General features: G+C 41.0%; 1 protein-coding gene across 3 annotated transcripts in view; it reads left to right on the forward strand.

The window, feature by feature from the left end:
• Positions 1 to 20015, forward strand: part of MTUS2 (microtubule associated scaffold protein 2) — a 342336-nt gene that overhangs the window by 207268 nt on the left and 115053 nt on the right. For all 3 annotated transcript variants that reach the window (XM_065896120.1, XM_065896121.1, XM_065896122.1), the window contains one exon: positions 2512 to 2610. In XM_065896120.1, the coding sequence (XP_065752192.1) occupies positions 2512 to 2610 (99 nt within the window). The remainder of the gene's footprint in view (positions 1 to 2511; positions 2611 to 20015) is intronic.

Raw genomic sequence — 20015 nt, forward strand, 5'->3', positions numbered from 1 at the left:
AGAAAATTTGAAATTACATAAGTGTCTCACATTGTATTTCCGTTGGGTAGCGCTGGTCTGTAGGGCCTTGTTAGTGTGGCGAGGAGTCTGCATTTCACTCTGAGTAGCTTGGGAGGTGAGAGGAGGGTCTTGAGATTGGGGATGACTTGCTCTAAGTTGGGTTGAAGTTAATTCACCTGCTGCCCTGGGGGCATATGCAGTAGAGGGGCGGAGGTGGTGGCAGCAGAGCCGGTGGGAGGCCTTGAAGAAGGAGGAAGGGGCGATGGTGACCTGGGCTCTGCAGGGGCAGTGGGGAGGGGGAAGAAGTGGTCAGACCTGGGAGATGTTCACCGAGGAGATCCAGCAAGCTTTGCTGATGGACTGAATGGGGGCTGGGAGCCAAACAAGGTGACTCCTTGTGTGTTCGGCCTGAGCACAGTGAGTGAAGGGTGGAGCCATTTGCTGAGATGGGAGAGGCTTGGGGTATGTTCACTAAATGCGTGAAGCACCTTTTTTGAGAGTAGGAAGAAAAAAAGTAGTGGCTAGACATGCAAAAGGGAGCTCAGACCTTAGAAGAGGTAAACCAACAAGACTGAAACCGTTTGTCCAAAGGCGGTAAAACAGAGGAGGTGCTCACAGGTGTGTGGGAAGAACCGCAGGAGACAGGTGGACAAGGATAGAGAGGGGTGAGGCAGGTCCGATGGTGTCGGGAGAAGCAGTAGCCCAGTCAGGTGGCCAGAAAAGGAGACAGGGACAGAGAGGTTGGCTCCAGATACCTGCCTCCCTCTCCAAAGCCTGGAAATGATCTCTTCCCAGTCATCCACACACACACACACGCACACACACTTGCACGCACACATCCGTATAAATGATCTGTAATAGTGCTTTTAAAGCTGTGAGGGAAAAGTTGACATATTTGAACATTTAAATATTTTAAAACTACGGTACAAGGAAAGGTACTCTAAATAAGTTGTAAGAAGTGAAAGGCTGGAAAATATAATTTGTATAGCAGGCAAGGGATTAATATCCAGCAGAAATGAAGAGTTCCTACACACCAGTAAGAAAAATGGGCAGAGGGTTTGATTAGGCAATTTTCAAATAAAGAAATGCCCATGACCAATTTGAAAAGATTCCAAGTGTCTGGCAAAAATTGAAATGATGAGACTTCAGTGCCGGTAGGGCATGGGGCGTGTAGGAAGAACTGGCCTCGCACACTTGGTTGGGAATGTAAATTTAGTAGCTTTTCGTGGAGGGCAGTTGGGCTGCGTCTGGTAGCATTGCAAATGGGCAGGATCTTAATCCAGCAAAAGTGTATGTGTGCATTCATCCTGTAAAGATACTGGTACATGCGTACAAAGAAACAAGTAGAAGTATGTTTATTATAGCACATTTAGGTATTTTAATAGCTAACATGTGCAAACAGCCTAAACGTTCGTCAACAGGAGGATGGGTAAATTATGGTACATCTTTGCCCATTAATATGATGTGGCATTTTTTTAAAGACCTATGAATGCACTGATATGAAAAAGATCTTCAAAAGTGTGGATATGTAAAAAGAAATTGCAGTATGGGATGCATTTAGCTAATTAATAGCTGTATTTATATTTGGGTAGATATACTTAGAAATACCTAGAAGAAGGTTTGGAAGCGTAAACGCCAAATTGCTAGCTGGTTACCTCTGGAAGAGGAGTAAGGGTGCAGGGCGTGGGGCAAAGTGGGAAGTTTGTGTTCCGCTTCTAAGGAGCCATCACCATCACGAGGGTTTATTTCTGAAACGGCATAATAAACTGTGCTGAGGTGGAGACGGGTTTAGGTACACCCAGGTCGGCGTTATTCCTGATTTTCCATCCATCATTCTTGGACTTTGTGATGAAGGGGATGTGACAGGGAGGGTCTGTGCCCAGCACACAAGGGAGAAACGGTGCTGTGTCCTGAGTGCCTGGTCTTAGACATGGCCCGAGCTCAGGCTGTCCCGTGCTGCTGCAGCCGGCTCTGCCAGCAGGTTCTACAAAGGCTCAGCTGCAGCAGAGAGAGAGCTCAGAGGCTGTCCAGGTCACCTCGGTGGACGAGCTGCGTGGAAGTTAATTAGAGGCAGACTGTGTCCCCCGCGGCTCGGCTCTCATAATGCTGGAGTCGTTAGCAGTTAGATTCGGCTACAGCTTCCTTCTCCATGTCATGAAAATTTGTTTTGGCAGAAGGAGGCAGGCAGACTGAGGACAGCACAATTTTAATTCCCAGATAGTTTGTCAGGGTCTTTGGGGTGCGGTGACCTCCAGAGATAGGGGTGGTTTTCATCAAATCAGAGACAGCAGTGTACTTATTCCTCTGACCACTCAAAACGAAATTCCCTCTGCTATAAACAAGTGTGTCATTCCTGAAGCACAGGGGGTGGTGACCATAGCAACAAATCACCCAAATATTATTTTGTTCTCTGTGCCTTTTGTTAAGCCTCCCTTTGCACAAACAATCTGTGTTTGTTTCAATTGTAATGAGCTCTCTTTGTTTCTTTTTCTCCTTTTAAACTGTATATAGGAACGAAGAAAGAAGTACAGAAAGATCAAGATGCTAATAAACCTGCAGTTTCATCTCCTAAGAGAATGTCGGCTTCAGCCGCCAAGCTTCATTCGCCAGGTATTTAAAAAACGTGAACTGTGTTATCTGCGGAGACTTGAACTTGGAGTTTATTGTGTTCAAATGTCATTAGTGGAGCAGTGCCAGCCCATGTGGTATGAGTGATGGTTCCAGGGCTTGACATAAACGTATGGATGTGTTCTGACTCTAGCTGAAATGAACCAGCTGTTGGCATCATTTTGTCTTAAAACACAGAATGTTATGCTACGTTTAAGTGGTAGAATCTTCTCTGTGTAGGAGTATCTGCTATTCCAACAGAATATAAAATAATTTATAATTGAAAAATAGACTTTGGAGATCTAACTTCAAGAGAGAATATTTCCCCAAAAGAAGAAAAACAGAGAAATAAATGGTAGATATCAAATACTTGTTATTTCGTTTATTTACATCCTGAGATGAATAAGCTACGTAATGTCACATGAAAGCTGAAAATGGTTTATTAAGAAAACTCATGCTGTAAGGTATCAACCCCTTTGTAGAACAGAGTGCCCTATACCCTCAGGACGTTTTCTTTAAGCACACAAGTAGTAGCAGTAATAGCAGCTAGTGTTTGAGTTCTTACTGTACACCACGTACAGTCCTAAGCTCTTTAGATATATCCATGCATTTAAGGCCCACAATAACTGGGAGACAGGTGCTATTATTGCCTCTCCCTTTACACGTGAGGAAAGTGAGGTACAGAGATTTTTGTTAATTTGCCCAGAGCCCCAGGAAATAAGTAGTAGAGTATTGGTGTGAATGCAGACACTCTGAATCCCAAAACTGCACTCTTAGTTACCACACTGTTAACCAGAAAGCTTGGAGAGTAGTGAACTTTTTAATATTTCTGGTAAATTAAAAATGTATAGGAAGTAATCCAAAGCCACACACGAGAGGGTCAGGAGACAAAACCTGTCACCGATCGAAAGTTCGTGTGCACGCTGCACAGTGAGGCCAAACACGGACATTTCGGAGTTTGGAGTAGAGAAAGGTTTATTGCAGGGCCATGCAAGGAGGTGGGTGGCTTGTGCCCACAAAACCCCCAACTGCTCAAACGGTTTCAGCAAAGCATTTTTAAAGGCAAGGTAAGGGAGGGGCGCGGTTAGTTGTCGCAGACTTCTTGGTTCGAAATCCTTGGTTCTTGCAGCTGTGCGTGTCGGTCAGGTCAGGCTGTTCCTGTAAACCTCCAACAAGACAGATGCTCTTCTCTGTTCTGCAACATTTTTTCTTTATAAGAATGACCTTCTTAAAGAGCAGCGCCTTGAGAACAGGCTATCCTGTATAGTTCAGGCTATAGGCAACATTCCTTTACAAAAGGTGCAGAGCCAGCATGGCTAAGCACAGGCAGCAAAGCAAAAGAAACAGATCCAATATGGAGTCAGATTTGTTCTTCCCTATTACAAGCCCAGTGCCTAAGGAGGGTGGGAGATGAGATCGGAGAACCTTCATAAATCTGGAATTTCTGAAGGGCAACACCGTCACTAGACAAATTAGGAAGGGAAAAAAGCTCACCCTGCGGGAGGAGTCTGGCCTATTGTGCTCTGGCTCTGAGAGAAGGTGGGAAGGGAACCAGTCCTCCTTTAGGAAATCCTCACCTCAATCAGCCCTGCCTCAATCAGGGAGCTGGAATGCCTGCTACCACTACAGTCTGAAAATTCAACTTAAAATGCTACAGTACTTGTGTCCACTTGGTGAATAAAATGTCAAACTGCTACACACACAAGGAAATAAGCCACTGTGAGTGAGGTCCTTATATGGTAAGTAAATGGATAAATTGTGGTATTCATACAGTGGAATTCTATGCACCAATAAGAGAGTAAAGATGTTTTACATTGTGTAATTTCAGGCTTGGTTAAGTTAAACTATACATGTTAACATTTTTAGAATTACCAATAAAATAGAGTTCTGAACCAGTAAGGGGAAAAGTTGAAAAGAGGGGTTAAGAAAAATTTAAATCTATATAAATGAAGGCAAGAGAGGGAGAAAGGAAAAAGAAAACAGGGAGAGGGAAAGAGAGGAAAGAAGGAAGGGAGGAGGTAGGGATATGGAAGAAATTGAAAGAATAAAATAAGGTATTAGAAATGAATTCAGGGACTTCCCTGGTGGCGCAGTGGTTAAGAATCTGCCTGCCAGTGCAGGGGACACGGGTTCCAGCCCTGGTCTGGGAAGATCCCACATGCCGCAGAGCATCTAAGCCTGTGCGCCACAACTACTGAGCCCGTGTCCACACTACTGAAGCCTGCGTGCCTAGAGCCCGTGCTCCGCAGCAAGAGAAGCCACTGCAATGAGAAGCCCACACACCACAACGAAGAGTAGCCGAGCTGCTGCCCGCCGCAACTAGAGAAAGCCCGCGCGCAGCAACACAGCAAAAATAATTAATTTTTTTAAAAAAAGAAATGAATTTAAAGATGTCATAATGAATGAACATGAACTAAACTCTGAGACTAAATCACAGATTTAGATTACCAGACTGGATTCATTTATTGAACAGTCACAAGTATTTATTAAGTGCACATTGTATGACGTAAAATCTAGCTTTAGACTGTTTTACAAAGTACACACCTAAAATATAAGAATACTAGGGAATTCCCTGGTGGTCCAGTGGTTAGGGCTCCACACTTCCATTGCAGGGATCTTAGTTCCTCAACGGGTTCAATCCCTGGTCGGGGAACTAAGATCCCTCATGACACATGGCCAAAAAAAAAAAAAAATCCTAAAAGGTTGAAAATAAAAGGACTGAAATATTTATGCCAAGAAAATACGAAGCAAAAAAAAGTGTGTGGTATTTTGTATTGAAACATCTTTATTTGATATAATTAATAAAGATTAAACTACACATACTGAAAGTGTACAGTTTGGTGAGTTTCGACATATGTATGCACATGTGGAACCATCACCACAGTCAAGATGGCAAACATGTCCACCATCCCCTGGAGTTTCCTGGTGCCCCTTTGCTATCCTCTCCACCTAGCCCTTTGCACCCACACCCCAATCCCCACTCTGTCCCTAAAGATTAGTTTGTATTTGCTAAAGGTTGATATAGATGGAATCATATATACTCTACTTTTATCTGGCTTCTTTACTCAGCATGGCTTTTTTGAGATCTATCCACGTGGCAATAGTCCATTCCTTTTTATTGGTAAATAGAATTCCACTGTGTAAATACCACAGTTTATCCATTTACCTATTGAGAGACTTCGGGGGTTTTTCCCCAAGGATTTGGCTGTTATAAATGAAGCTACTATGCACATTTGTACAAGTCTTGTTTGGTATGGCCTTCTGCTTTTACTCCTCTCGGCAAATAGCTAGGAGTGGAATGCCTGAGTCATATGGTAGCTATGTGTTTAACTTTTTAAAACTGTTTAAAAGTTTTCCAAACTGTTTTCCAAAGTGGTTTTACCATTTTTTATTCCCATCGGTGGTGTCTTAGAGATCCAGTTTCTCCACATCCTTGCCAACCCTTGGTATGGTCAGTTTTTTTAATAGTATACATTATAGTAGGTACACAGTGGTATCTTGTGGTTTTAATTTGCATTTCCCTAATAACTAATGATGTTATAATGTTGAGCATCTTCTTGTTTATTTGACATCTGTGTATATTCTTTGATGAAATATATATTCCAGTCTTTTGCCATTTGGGGTTTTTTGGTCTTCTTTTTATTGAATTTTGAGAGTTTTTCTATATTCTGGATGCAGTTTTTTCAGCTATGTGATTTGCAGTTTTTTCTCCACAATTTGTGGCTTGTTTTGCTTCTCTTAACAATGTCTTTTGAAGATTAGATGTTCTTAATTTTCATGAAGTCCAATTCATATTTTTTTTCTTTTATGGACCATATTGTGAGTGTTATCTAAAAAATCTTTGCATAACCCAAGGTCACAAAGATTCTCTCCTACATTTTATTCTAAAAAGATTTATAGTTGTAGGTTTTATATTTAAGTCTATGATCCATTTAATTTAATTTTTGTATATAGTGTGAGGTATGGCTTGACTCTCTTTTTGCAGAAGGATATACAATTGATTTCTACTCTGACCATTATTATTTCTCTTCTGCTTACACTGGATTTAATTAGTTAATGTCATTAATCTGAAGTCTTTCTGCTTTTCTGGTGTGCACTTAGTACAGTAAATTTTCCTCTATATACTGCTTTTAGATATATAATTTACAAATTTTGATATATTGGGTTTTCATCTTCATTGAGTTCACAGTATTTTCAAGTTTCCCTTTTTGATTTTTTTATGTCCCCTTGATTATTTGGAAATGTGTTTTTTTAGTTTGCAAATATTTGGGGCTTTCCAGAGATCTTTCTGATTTTATTTCTAATTTAATTCCATTGTGGTTGGAGAACATACTTCGGATGGCTTCAATCCTTTCAAATTTATTGAGACTTTGTCTTATGACCCACACCAAGGGCTGTCTTGGTGAATCTCTCATATGTGCTTAAAAAGAATGCCTTTTCTGCCGTTTCTGTGTGGAATATTCTACAGTGTCATAGTTCAAGTTTGTTGATAGCATTGTTCAAGTATGCTATAGCCTTACTGATTTTCTGTCTACTGTTCTATCAGTAATTGAGAGAAGGTTATTGAAATCTCAGAGTATAATTGGGGACTTGTCTTTCTCCTTTCAGCTCTATCATCCTTTTGCTTTGTGTAGTTTGAAGCTCTGTTATTAGGTACATAAATGTTTAGGGTTGTTTATCATTTTGATGAATTTTCCACTATCGTTATGAAATGACCCTCTATCCCTGGTGATATTCTTTTCCCTGAAGTCTACTTTATTCAATATTAATAGTGCCACTCAGGTTTCTATTCATTTCAGCATGGAATACCTCTTTCCATACTTCTCCTTTTCATCTATTTCTCTTTGTATTTAACTTGGTTTTTTATAGGCAGTTTGTCATTGGCTCTTCCATTTTTATCCAGTCTTAAATCTCTACCTTTGATGTACATTTAATGTTATTGGTTTGATTGGGAGTAAATCTACCATCTTGCTATTATTTTCTATTTATCCCACATGTTCTTTTTTCCCCCGATTTTACTGCCTTCTTTTACATTACTTATTTTTTATGATTCCGTTCCTCCCCTTGGTTGATGTATTAGCTACCTATATCTTGTCGTGTTATTTTAGTGGTGGTTTTAAGGTTCAGAGTCTACATCTTTAACTTTACACATTCTAGCTTCAAGTGGTATTATATCGCTTCACATATAGTATAAGAGTTACAGCAGTATGCTGGCATCTCTCTCCTCCTGGCATTTGTGCTACTGTTAGCAAACATCTTCCTTCTACGTATGTTCTGTGTATAAACCCACACTACATTGTTATTTTTGATTATCAGCACTCAGTTTTCTTCTTAAGCAAAAGTCTTTTAGATCTACTCAATTAGTTCTCACTGCTGGTGCTCTTCATTCCTTTATGTGGATCCAGATTTCTATCTGGTATCATCTTTCTTCTGCCCGAAGGATTTCCTTTAGAATTTCTTATAGTGGAGGTTTCCTGGTGATAAAATCTTCCTGTTTTTGTTTACCTTCATTTTTGAGAGATACTTTTATTTTGTTCAGAATTCAAGTTGGCATTATATTTTTCTTGAGGTATTTAAAGATGTTGTTCCACTGTCTTTTGGTTTGAATGGTTCCCAATTTAAAATGGACTGTCATCCTGATCTTTATTTCGCTGTGCCTCTGTGTCTTTTTCTTCTCTGACTGCTTTAAAGATGTTCTCTTGGGCTTCCCTGGTGGCACAGTGGTTGAGAGTCCGCCTGCCAATGCAGGGGACGCGGGTTCGTGCCCCGGTCCGGGAAGATCCCACATGCCGCGGAGCGCCTGGGCCCGTGAGCCATGGCCGCTGAGCCTGCGCGTCCGGAGCCTGTGCTCCGCAACGGGAGAGGCCACAGCAGTGAGAGGCCTGCGTACCACAAAAAAAAAAAAAAAAAAAAAAAAAAAAAGATGTTCTCTTTATCACTGGTTTGGAGCAAATTGATTACACTATAGCTTGGTGTCATTTTCTTTGTGGGATTTTTTGTGTGTGTGCTCGAATTTTCTTGAGATTCTTTGATCTGTGGGTATGTAGGTTTCATCACATTTGAAAAATTTTGCCCATTATTTCTTCAGAAATTTTCCACCCTAACAGCCTTATCTCCAGGGACTCCAATTATGTATATGTTAGGCCCCTGGTAGTTGCCCCACTCCTGTCCAAACTGATACTCTGTTCATTTCTTTCTGTCTTTTTTCTCTGTGTGTTTAATTTTGGCTAGTTTCTCCTGCTATATGTTTGCTAATCTTTTCCTTTCCCTTTTCTTTTGAAAAAATAACATCCGGGCTTCCCTGCTGGCGCAGTGGTTGAGAATCCGCCTGCCAATGCAGGGGACATGGGTTCGAGCCCTGGTCTGGGAAGATCCCACATGCCGCGGAGCAACTAGGCCCGTGAGCCACAACTACTGAGCCTGCGCGTCTGGAACCTGTGCTCTGCAACAAGAGAGGCCGCGATAGTGAGAGGCCCGCGCACCGCGATGAAGAGTGGCCCCCACTTGCCGCAACTAGAGAAAGCCCTCGCACAGAAACGAAGACCCAGCACAGCTAAAAATAAATATAAAAATAAATAAATAAAATTTAAAAATAACACCCAATTATTAGTTCTATAGGTCACAGTTCCACAGGTCAGACATCCAGGTGTGGCTTCATTGGGTTCTCTGTTCAGCGTATCGCAAGGTTGAAATCATGGTATCGGCTAGGCTGAGTTCTTGAATAGAGGCTCTGGACAAAAATCCACTTTCAAGTGCATTCAAGTTACTGGTAGAACCACTTCATTGTAGTTGTGGGACTGAGGTCTCTGTTTCCTTGCTGGCTGTCTGTAGGGGCACTTTTAGCTCTTAGGGCCCCCTCATTCCTTGCCATGCAGCTCCCTCTATCTTCGAAGCAGTAATGGTGTGTTGAATGCTTCTCAGGCCTCAAATCTCTGACTTCCCACTCTGCAACCAGTTGGAGAAAACTCTGCTTTTAACAGGCTTACCTGATTAGGTCAGGCTCACCAAGGATAATCTCCCCCTTTGTTTATAATGTTACGTAATTGTCATATTCACAGATTCCACTCACACTCAAGGGCGTTTTGCAGGTGTCTTAGTCAGCTCAGGGTGCTATAACAAATACCATACTGGTGGCTTAAACAACAGAAATGTATTTCTCATGATTCTGGAGCCTGGGAGGTCCAAGATCAAAGTAGTGGCTGATTTGGCTACTGGTGAGGACCCTCTTCTGGTTTTCAGATGGATGCCTTCTTGCTGTGTCATCATGTGGGGGAAAGAGGTCATCTCTCTCGTGTCTCTTCTCTTAAGACCACTAATCCCATTCATGAAGGCTTCACCCTCATGACCTAATTACTTCCCAGAAGCACCACCTCCAAATACCATCACATTGGTGATTAGAGATTTAACATATGAATTTTGGGAGAACCCAAACATTCAGTTCAAAACAGCAGGATATGTATGCAAGGGTGCAGAAACACAAGTCCAGATTACCACAGGGGAATTTCAAGCCAGCTGTGGTGAATAGAAACCTATGTAATGGATAGTGGACAGACCTGGGGGCATAGTATTTCGGTTCCAGCCTCGCCTCCTTCCTTCCTTCATCCCTCTCTGAGGGTGACTCTCCTTTCTTCAGATTACTGGATACCAAAGAAGAAGGTGAACTGGAACAGGGATAACTGTATCAGGCCTTGAACCTTCTACTGTCATCTGGGTGAGGAGTGGCTGGTGAAGTTGAGGTGTGCTTCCCTCCCCTGCTGATCTGTAGATTGGCTGAGGACAGTCACTGTATTTTATGTCATCAGTCCCATCCCCGAAACAAAACAAGCCATAACAACAAAATTCCCCTGACCCACTTCTCTCCCCACCTTTGTAGCCAGGCTTGGGAAAGAGTCTTCCATGATCCCCGTCTTTGTCCCTTTGCTTACAAGGGACTCCTCCCCTCGCTGCCGGCTAGCGCCACACCCCACCCCACCCCGCCCATTCCACTGCCCTGCAAAGGCCACAAGTGACCTCCTGGTTATTAAGTCTAAGTGGACATGTCCTGTTCCTTATCATATCTCTGTGGCATTTGGCATTATTGATCACTCCCTTCCTGAAACTTTCCTTCCTCCAACTCTGTGACACCAATTCCTACTGGCTCTCTTCCTGCATCTGAAAATGCTTACACTGAGTTGCCTTCCCTAGAAACTCTTCTGCAAATTCTAAAGGTTGCCAGGTTGCTTGGCCCAAAAGAATAGACTGAACCAGGTTCAAATCCTGGCTCGGTAGCTCACGTGATATATGACTTTGGACAAATAACATAACTTCTCTGAGTCTCAGCTGCTTCTTTGGTAAAATAGGAATTATGTCTGTGCTGCAGGTCATGGGGAAGGTGAGTGATAACACATGTAAAGCACCAGCATATCAGACCTATTACCCTTCCGTGACTCTAAGCTTCTTGATAACAGAAAGCATATTTTAAAGGGACACAGGACATTCTGAGGCAGCTGTTTTGACCCTGGCATTTTGATAAAATGGCAGCAAAACGCCCCGAGTCCCCATGTCCAGATGGGTCTATCAGAACATTCTGATTGAGTTTTTTTGTTAGCTGAACTGTAGTTCACGTACTGTACATTTCACCTTTTTAAAGTGTACAATTCAGTGGTTTTTAGTATACTCACAGAATTGTGCCGCTGTCACCACTACTTCCAGAGCATTTACCCCCAAAAGAAACCCACACCCCTCAGCAGTCACTCCCCACCCGCTGCTTTCCCCAGCCCCTGACAACCACTGGTCTCTCCTCTGTGTTTCAGGGATTTGCCTATTCTGGACATTTCATATAAGTGGAATCATACAGTATGTGCCCTTTTCTGTCAGTTTCTTTCATTTAGCATGTTTTCGAGGTTCATGCATGTCAAAACGTGGATCAATATTTCATTCCTGATTTTGTCTAAATAATATTCCGTTACATGGATATATCATATTTTGTTTATCGACTCATCGGTTGATGGGCATTTGAGTTGTTTCCAACATTTGGCTACTATGGGTAATGCTGCTATGAAAATCCATGTCATTAAACTTTTCTTATGCAGTGTGTAATCTACTCTTAATCCCATCCAGTGTATTTTTCATCTCAGACATTTGAGGTTTTAATCTCTAGAATTTTTATTTAGGTCTTTTTTTTTTTTGTCTTATTTGTTTCTGCTTGACATGTTCAATCGTTCCTCCAGCTTCTTGATATATGGCATATAGTTACAATAACTGTTAATCATAGGTGTCATTTCTTGGCAGGCTTCAATTGATTGCATTTCCTCCCAATTATGGGTTGCACATTTGCATGCCTGAAAATTTTTTTAGCTGACAGACATTGTGAATTTTTCCTTTTTGGGTACTGGATTTTTTTAATCCTGTAAATATTCTTAAGCTTTGTTCTTGGGTGAAACTATGTGACTTGGAAAGAGTTTGAGCATCTTGGGTCTTTCTCATCAGCCTTGTTGCATGGTCCCGACTAGCCATCACTCTAAGGCTGATTTGATCACAGCACCAGGGCATGACCCTCCCAGGTGTTCAGATGCCCCGGGAATTGTGAGGTCTTCCACTCTACCAGTGGGAACAAGAACTAATCCTGGCCTCCTGTGAGCTCTTGGGAGTGTTCCCTCTAATCCTGCTTGGAATGCTTTGCCTGGCCTTGGACACTGTCCTCACAGGCTGCACTGATCAGACTTGTCCAGATACTCGAGGGGTCCCTCTGTGTGTCTCTGTCTGTCTCTGTCCTCTTGACTACTCTGACTGGTAACCTCTGAACTTCCCGAGCCCCCAGCCTCCACCTTCCCGACTTGGGGAAGCCACCAGGCTCCCCGTGGGTTTCCTGACTCTCTGTGCCATGGCCTGGAAGGCCACCCAGGCCATAGGGTCAGGTGATTGTAGGGATTGTGGGGGGCACCTCATTTGTTTTCTGACTCTGGGGATCACTGTGCTTCATTTCCTAATATTTAATGTCTTGAAATCCACTGACTTATATATTTTGTTCGGGTGTTTTGGGTAGTTTCAGATGAGAAGGGAAATCCCATCCTTACTTCATCTTGGCCAGAAGTAGCTATAATTTTTAATATAAAAACTAAGCAATTGCTATAATACTATTAAACCATGATTTTTCACCCTCAAAGAAAGGAGGCAATCAGATTTACCTTCATAAATAGCACTTGTACTTCTGGTAAATAATAAGAAATTTCCTGAAGATGAGACTATTTTACATCAATTTTTGTCTAGAGTGTGGATTATAGTAACAGATTTTTCATAGTTGTCTTTGGAAACTCTGCTTGTAACATCCTTTTTTTTTCTCTCTCTTTTTCTATACATCAAAATAGAAAAGTCTGCTCTTTCGTTGGAGTGGGAAAGGTAAACCTCTTCTTTCTAGGGTACTTACTATACGGCCGGGCGCTGCCCAATTTAGTAATTCCTGCCCTCACCCGTGCTCGGAACTGGCCGGAAGGAAATTTCCTGCCGTGATGCCGTCTGCCCTTCACCTTTCCCCACCACTAACCACGTGCAGGCAAACGAGTGCCAGTGCTAAGTAGAAGGGAGTGTGCCGCTGGGCAGATTTTTCTGAAGTAAATTTAGATCAGTTTAAGAAAAATAAAGCCTGTCCAGGACCACAAAGAATTTGGCCTGGGGTGCTCCCCGGGGTGTCATGCTGGTGCTAGCCTGCAAGAAACAGACCCCCTCTCTGTTAGGATGTGGACCAAACTTATGAAGTGCTTTTCCTTAAGCTGGAGGGCTATCAAAGTTGTGTCCTTTCATTCTTTTCTTTCTCGTTTACAAGTAATAAGATCCGGGGCCTTCTCTGAGATTATAAATATGCAGGTCCCAGTGCTGCACAGCTTGCTTGTTATAATGTCAGTTAAGCTTCCAGCTTTAAAATTAAACCAGGCTTTTCCATCCATTAGAATCCTCTGGATAGTGACCAGATGACTGCAGATGAATTTTTAATGTTCTCTTTCCACTTTGAAGGGTCGTGTTCTTGCTGGCGCTCAGCCTTTGCACGCAAACTGTTTGCATTCACCTTTGTAACAATATAAGTTTACTAGCTCTTTCCTCTGGGCTGTCAGCTGTCACTGGGACCATTGTAGATTCTCTCTGCCCCTAATCAGAGTAATGCAACGAGTAGGATGTGACTGGGGCAAGACCGAGATAATGGGAGAATGTTCTAGATTTAGGGTATGCCCCCCAAAACCCGTGAGATCTGTCAGAGATGTTGCAGAGTGGATCAGCAGTGCGCTTGAGTGGTGAGAGCCCCGGTGAGGAATCAATACTAGAAACCCAGACGCGGCCGGGCCCCTCCTGACGCTTGCTTACCAGCAAGGGCAGGACCTCATTCCTTTGCATATCCACTGGGCCATGCATGTGTCATTCACAGAGCAGGTGCTCGGTAAAAGTCGTCAGATAGTTTGGTCCCCACAAAACACATGACATGAAGTGCACATGTGAAATCGTCTGTCTGAAGGTCACCGCAAGACACTGGTCTAGGTATTTCTGTTCATATATTTCACATCGAACACTTGCATTGGGGATAAGCCTCATTAACAGTTGGGAAGTTTACAAGGGTCAGAGAGTAAAAAACTAGTACTTTTACTCTTTCATTTAACGACTCCCAAACCATCACTAAGCCCCATTTTGAAGGTCTGTGTTTGTTTTGTTGTTGTTTTGTTTGTTTTTTGAATTTTATTTATTTTTTTATAAAATAGGTTCTTATTAGTTATCTATTTTATACATATTAGTGTGTATATGTCAATCCCAATCTTCCAATTCATCCCCCCAGCCCCCCCCACTTCCTCCCTTGGTGTCCATATGTTTGTTCTCTACATCTGTGTCTCTATTTCTGCCTTGCAAACTGGTTCATCTGTGCCATTTTTCTAGATTCCAAATATATGTGTTAATATTTGATATTTGTTTTTCTCTTTCTGACTTACTTCACTTTGTATGACAGTCTCTAGGTCCATCCACGTCTCTACAAATGACCCAATTTCATTCCTTTTTATGGCTGAGTAATATTCCATTGTATATATGTACCACATCTTCTTTATCCATTCGTCTGTCTATGGGCATTTAGGTTGCTTCCATGGCCTGGCTACTGTAAATAGTGCTGCAATGAACATTGAAGTGCATGTGTGTTTTTGAATTATGGTTTTCTCTGGGTATATGCCCAGCAGTGGGATTGCTGGGTCATATGGTAATTCTATTTTTAGTTTTTTAAGGAACCCCCATACTGTTCTCCATAGTGGCTGTATCAATTTACATTCCCACCAACAGGGTAAGAGGGTTCGCTTTTCTCCACACCCTCTCCAGCATGTGTTGTTTGTAGATTTTCTGATGATGGCCATTCTAACTGGTGTGAGGTGATACCTCATTGTAGTTTTGACTTGCATTTCTCTAATAATTAGTGATGTTGAGCAGCTTTTCATGTGCCTCTTGGCCATCTGTATGTCTTCTTTGACAAAATGTCTATTTAGGTCTTCTGCCCATTTTTGGATTGGGTTGTTTGTTTTTTTAATATTGAGCTGCATGAGCTGTTTATATATTTTGGAGATTGATCCTTTGTCCGTTGATTCGTTTGCAAATATTTTATCCCAATCTGAGGGTTGTCTTTTCATCCTGTTTATAGTTTCCTTTGCTGCGCAAAAGCTTTTAAGTTTGATTAGATCCCATTTGTTTATTTTTGGGGTTTTTTTCATTACTCTAGGAGGTGGGTCAAAAAAGATCTTGCTGTGACTTATGTCAAACAGTGTTCTTCCTACGTTTTCCTCTAAGAGTTTTATAGTATCTGGTGTTACATTTAGGTCTTTAATCCATTTTGAGTTTATTTTTGTGTTTGGTGTTAGGGAGTGTTCTAATTTCATTCTTTTACATATAGCGGTCTAGTTTTCCCAGCACCACTTATTGAAGAGGCTGTCTTTTCTCTATTGTATATCCTTGCCTCCTTTGTCACAGATTAGGTGACCATAGATTAGGCGTGGGTTTATCTATGGGCTTTCTATCCTGTTCCATTGATTTATATTTCTGTTTTTGTGCTAGTACCATACTGTCTTGATTACTGTAGCCTTGTAGTATAGTCTGAAGTCAGGGTGTCTGATTCCTCCAGCTCCGTTTCTTTCCCTCAAGACTGCTTTGGCTACTCAGGGTCTTTTGTGTCTCCATACAAATTTTAAGATTTTTTGTTCTAGTTTTATGAAAAATGTCATTGGTAATTTGATGGAGATTGCATTGAATCTGTAGATTGTTTTGGGTAGTATAGTCATTTTCACAATATTGATTCTTCCAATCCAAGAACATGGTATATCTTTCCATCTGTTTGTGTCATCTTTGATTCCTTTCATTAGTGTCTTATAGTTTTCTGAGTACAGGTCTTTTATCTCCTTAGGTAGGTTTATTCCTAGGTATGTTATTCTTTTTGTTGCAGTGGTGAATGGGATTGTTTCCTTAATTTCTCTTTCTGATCTTTTGTTGTTAGTGTATAGGAATGCATGAGATTTCTGTGCATTAAATTTTGTATCCTGCAACTTTACCAAATTCATTGATTAGCTTTAGTAGTTTTCTGCTGGCATCTTTAGGATTATCTGTGTATAGTATCATGTCATCTGCAAACAGTGACAGTTTTACTTTTTCTTTTCCAATTTGTATTCCTTTTATTTCTCTAGTTCTAGAGAAGAACTTCCAAAACTGTGTTGAATAATAGTGGCGAGAGTGGACATCCTTGTCTTTTTCCTATCTTAGAGTGCTTTGATTTTTTCACCATTGAAAATGATGTTGGCCGTGGGTTTGTCATATATGGCCTTTATTATGTTGAGGTAGTTTCTCTCTATGTTCACTTTCTGGAGAGTTTTTATCATAAATGGGTGTTGAATTTTGTCAAAAGCTTTTTCTGCATCTATTGAGATGATCATATGGTTTTTATTCTTCAATTTGGTAATATGGTGTATCACATTCATTGATCTGCATATACTGAAGAATCCTTGCATCCCTGGGATAAATCCCACTTGATCATGGTGTATGATCCTTTTAATGTGTTGTTGGATTCTGTTTGCTAGTATTTTGTTGAGGACTTTTGCATCTATATTCATCAGTGATATTTGTGTGTAACTTTATTTTTTTTTTGTAGTATCTGTTCTGGTTTTGAAATCAGGGTGATGGTGACTTTGTAGAATGAGTTTGTGAGTTTTCCTTCCTCTGCAGTTTTTTGGAAGAGTTTGAGAAGGATGGGTGTTAGCTATTCTCTAAATGTTTGATAGAATTCACTTGTGAAGCCATCTGGCCCTGGACTTTTGTTTTTTGGAAGATTTTAAATCACAGATTACTTGTGATTGCTTTGTTCATATTTTCTATTTCTTCCTGGTTCAGTCTTGGAAGGTTATACCTTTCTAAGAATTTGTCCACTTCTTCCAGGTTGTCCATTTTATTGGCATAGAGTTGCTTGTAGTAGTCTCTTATGATACTTTGTATTTCTGTGGTATCCATTGTAACTTCTCCTTTTTCATTTCTAATTTTACTGATTTGAGTCCTCTCCCTCTTTTTCTTGATGAGTTTGGCAAAAGGTTTATCAATCTTCTCAGAGAACCAGCTTTTAGTTTTATTGATCTTTGCTATTGTTTTCTTTGTTTCTATTTCATTTATTTCTGCTCTGATCTTTATGGTTTCTTTCCTTCTACTAACTTTGGGTTTTGTTTGCTCTTCTTTCTCTTCTTCCTTTAGGTGTAAGGTTAGATTGTTTATTTGAGATTTTTCTTGTTTCTTGAGGTAGGATTGTATTGCTATAAACTTCCCTCTTAGAACTGCCTTTGCTGCATCCCATAAGTTTTGGATCATTGTGTTTTCATTGTCATTTGTCTCTAGGTATTTTTTGCTTTCCTCCTTGAATTCTTCAGTGATCTCTTGGTTATTTAGTAACGTATTGTTTAGCCTCCACGTGTTTGTTTTTTACGATTTTTTTCCCTGTAATTCATTTCTAATCTCATAGCATTGTGGTCAGAAAAGATGCTTGATATGATTTCAGTTTTCTTAAATTTACCAAGGCTTGATTTGTGACCCAAGATGTGATCTATCCTGGAGAATGTTCCATGTGCACTTGAGAAGAAAGTGTAATCAGCTGTTTTCAGATGGAAAGTCCTATAAATATCAATTAAATCTATTTGGTCTATTGTGTCATTAAAGCTTGTGTTTCCTTATTAATTTTCTGTTTGGATGATCTGTCCATTGGTGTAAGTGAGGTGTTAAGTCCCCCACTATTATTGTCTTACTGTCGATTTCTTCTTTTATCGCTGTTAGCATTTGCCGTATTTATTGAGGTGCTCCTATGTTGGGTGCATATGTATTTATAATTGTTATATCTTCTTCTTGGATTGATCCCTTGATCATTATGTAGTGTCCTTCCTTGTCTCTTGTAACATTCTTTATTTTAAAGTCGATCTTATCTGGTATGTGTATTGCTGCCACAGGTTTCTTTTGATTTCCATTTGCATGGAATATCTTTTTCCATCCCCTCACTTTCAATCTGTATGTGTCCCTAGGTTTGAAGTCAGTCTCTTGAAGACAGCATATATACGGGTCTTGTTTTTGTATCCATTCAGCGAGCCTGTGTTTTCTGGTTGGAGCATTTAATCCATTCACATTTAAGGTGATTATCGATATGTATGTTCCTACTACCATTTTCTTAACTGTTTTGTGTTTGTTTTTGTAGGTCCTTTTCTTGTCTTGTGTTTCCCACTTAGAGAAGTTCCTTTAGCATTTGTTGTAGAGCTGGTTTGGTGGTGCTGAATTCTCTTAGCTTTTGCTTGTCTGTAAAGCTTTTGATTTCTCCATTGAATCTGAATGAGATCCTTGCCAGGTAGAGTAATCTTGGTTGTAGGTTCTTCCCTTTCAGCACTTTAAATATATCATGCCCCTCCCTTCTGGCTTATAGAGTTTCTGCTGAGAAATCAGCTGTTTACCGTATGGGAGTTGCCTTGTATGTTATTTGTCGTTTTTCCCTTGTTGCTTTTAATAATTTTTCTTTGTCTTTAACTTTTGTCAGTTTGATTACTATGTGTCTCGGTGTGTTTCTTCTTGGGTTTATCCTGCCTGGGACTCTCTGTGCTTCTGGACTTAGGTGGCTATTTCCTTTCCTATGTTAGGGAAGTTTTCGACTATAATCTCTTTAAATATTTTCTCCAGTCCTTTCTCTCTCTCTTCTCTTTCTGGGACCCCTATAATGCGAATGTTGGTGTGTTTAGTGTTGTCCCAGAGGTCTCTTAGGCTGTCTTCATTTCTTTTCATTTTTTTTCCTTTTTTCTATTCTGTGGCAGTGAATTCCATCATTCTGTCTTCCAAGTCACTTATCCGTTCTTCTCCCTTAGTTATCCTGCTATTGATTCCTTCTAGTGTGTTTTTCATTTCAGTTATTGTATCGTTCATCTCTGTCTGTTTTTTCTTTAATTCTTCTAGGTGTTTGTTCTTTAATTCTTCTAGGTCTCTGTTAAACATTTCTTGCATCTTCTCAATCTTTGCCTCCATTCTTTTTCCGAGCTCCTGGATCATCTTCACTATCATTATTCTGAATTCTTTTTCTGGAAGGTTGCCTATCTCCACTTCATTTAGCTGTTTTTCTTAGGTTTTATCTTGTTCCTTCATCTGGTACACAGTCCTCTGCCTTTTCATCTTGTCTATCTTTCTGTGAATGTGGTTTTCGTTCCCCAGGCTGCAGGATTGTAGTTCTTCTTGCTTCTGCTGCCTGCCCTCTGGTGGATGAGGCTATCTCAGTTTCCTAGTTTAACTGGATGGAAATCAGAATATTCTAGGCGACCAGAGTTTTGATTTTTTTTGGAAAGAGACTAAACACACGTAACTTGACTCTACCTGGCTGCAGACAGAGGTCAGTGGCATGTCTGCCTGCCTTGAACATTTGACCTCCCCAGAAGCAATATAAGTACCACAAAGAACAGGGAAGGAGGTAATAAAATCTTCCAGCGCATGGAAAGGTCCTCAGGGGATGTGGCATGGCCCTCATTTGAAGCGTGTATGGTGGCTTTTCCAGAGAAGTTTGGGTGTAAGAGGTCAGAAGTGGGTCACCGTCATCACAGTCATTCCAGTGCCGACCGTGTGCTCCATGAGCTGCCTGTGATCACTGGCTCACAACTCTTCTGTCCCGTGTTCCCGTTTGCCCTTTACTTCTAAATAGGTTTGTATTTAAACCTCATCATGTGCTGGCTTTTAAGAAAAGACAGCAGAAGGAAGCAAGACCCTTTTTAATTTTTAATGAACCACGTGAAGCTGGCTGAGTGTCATTCACCTTCTTTCAACATAAGCTCTGTCTCCCCAGGACCGTGGGTGAGACTGTGAGGCCATCTTTCCGTACCGTCCTGGGGATGGTCGGACATATGGGAGGACAGGAAAGTGAGTGA

This window comes from Phocoena phocoena, chromosome 18 (genome assembly GCF_963924675.1).
Source record: "Phocoena phocoena chromosome 18, mPhoPho1.1, whole genome shotgun sequence".
Classification (NCBI taxonomy): Eukaryota; Metazoa; Chordata; class Mammalia; order Artiodactyla; family Phocoenidae; genus Phocoena; species Phocoena phocoena.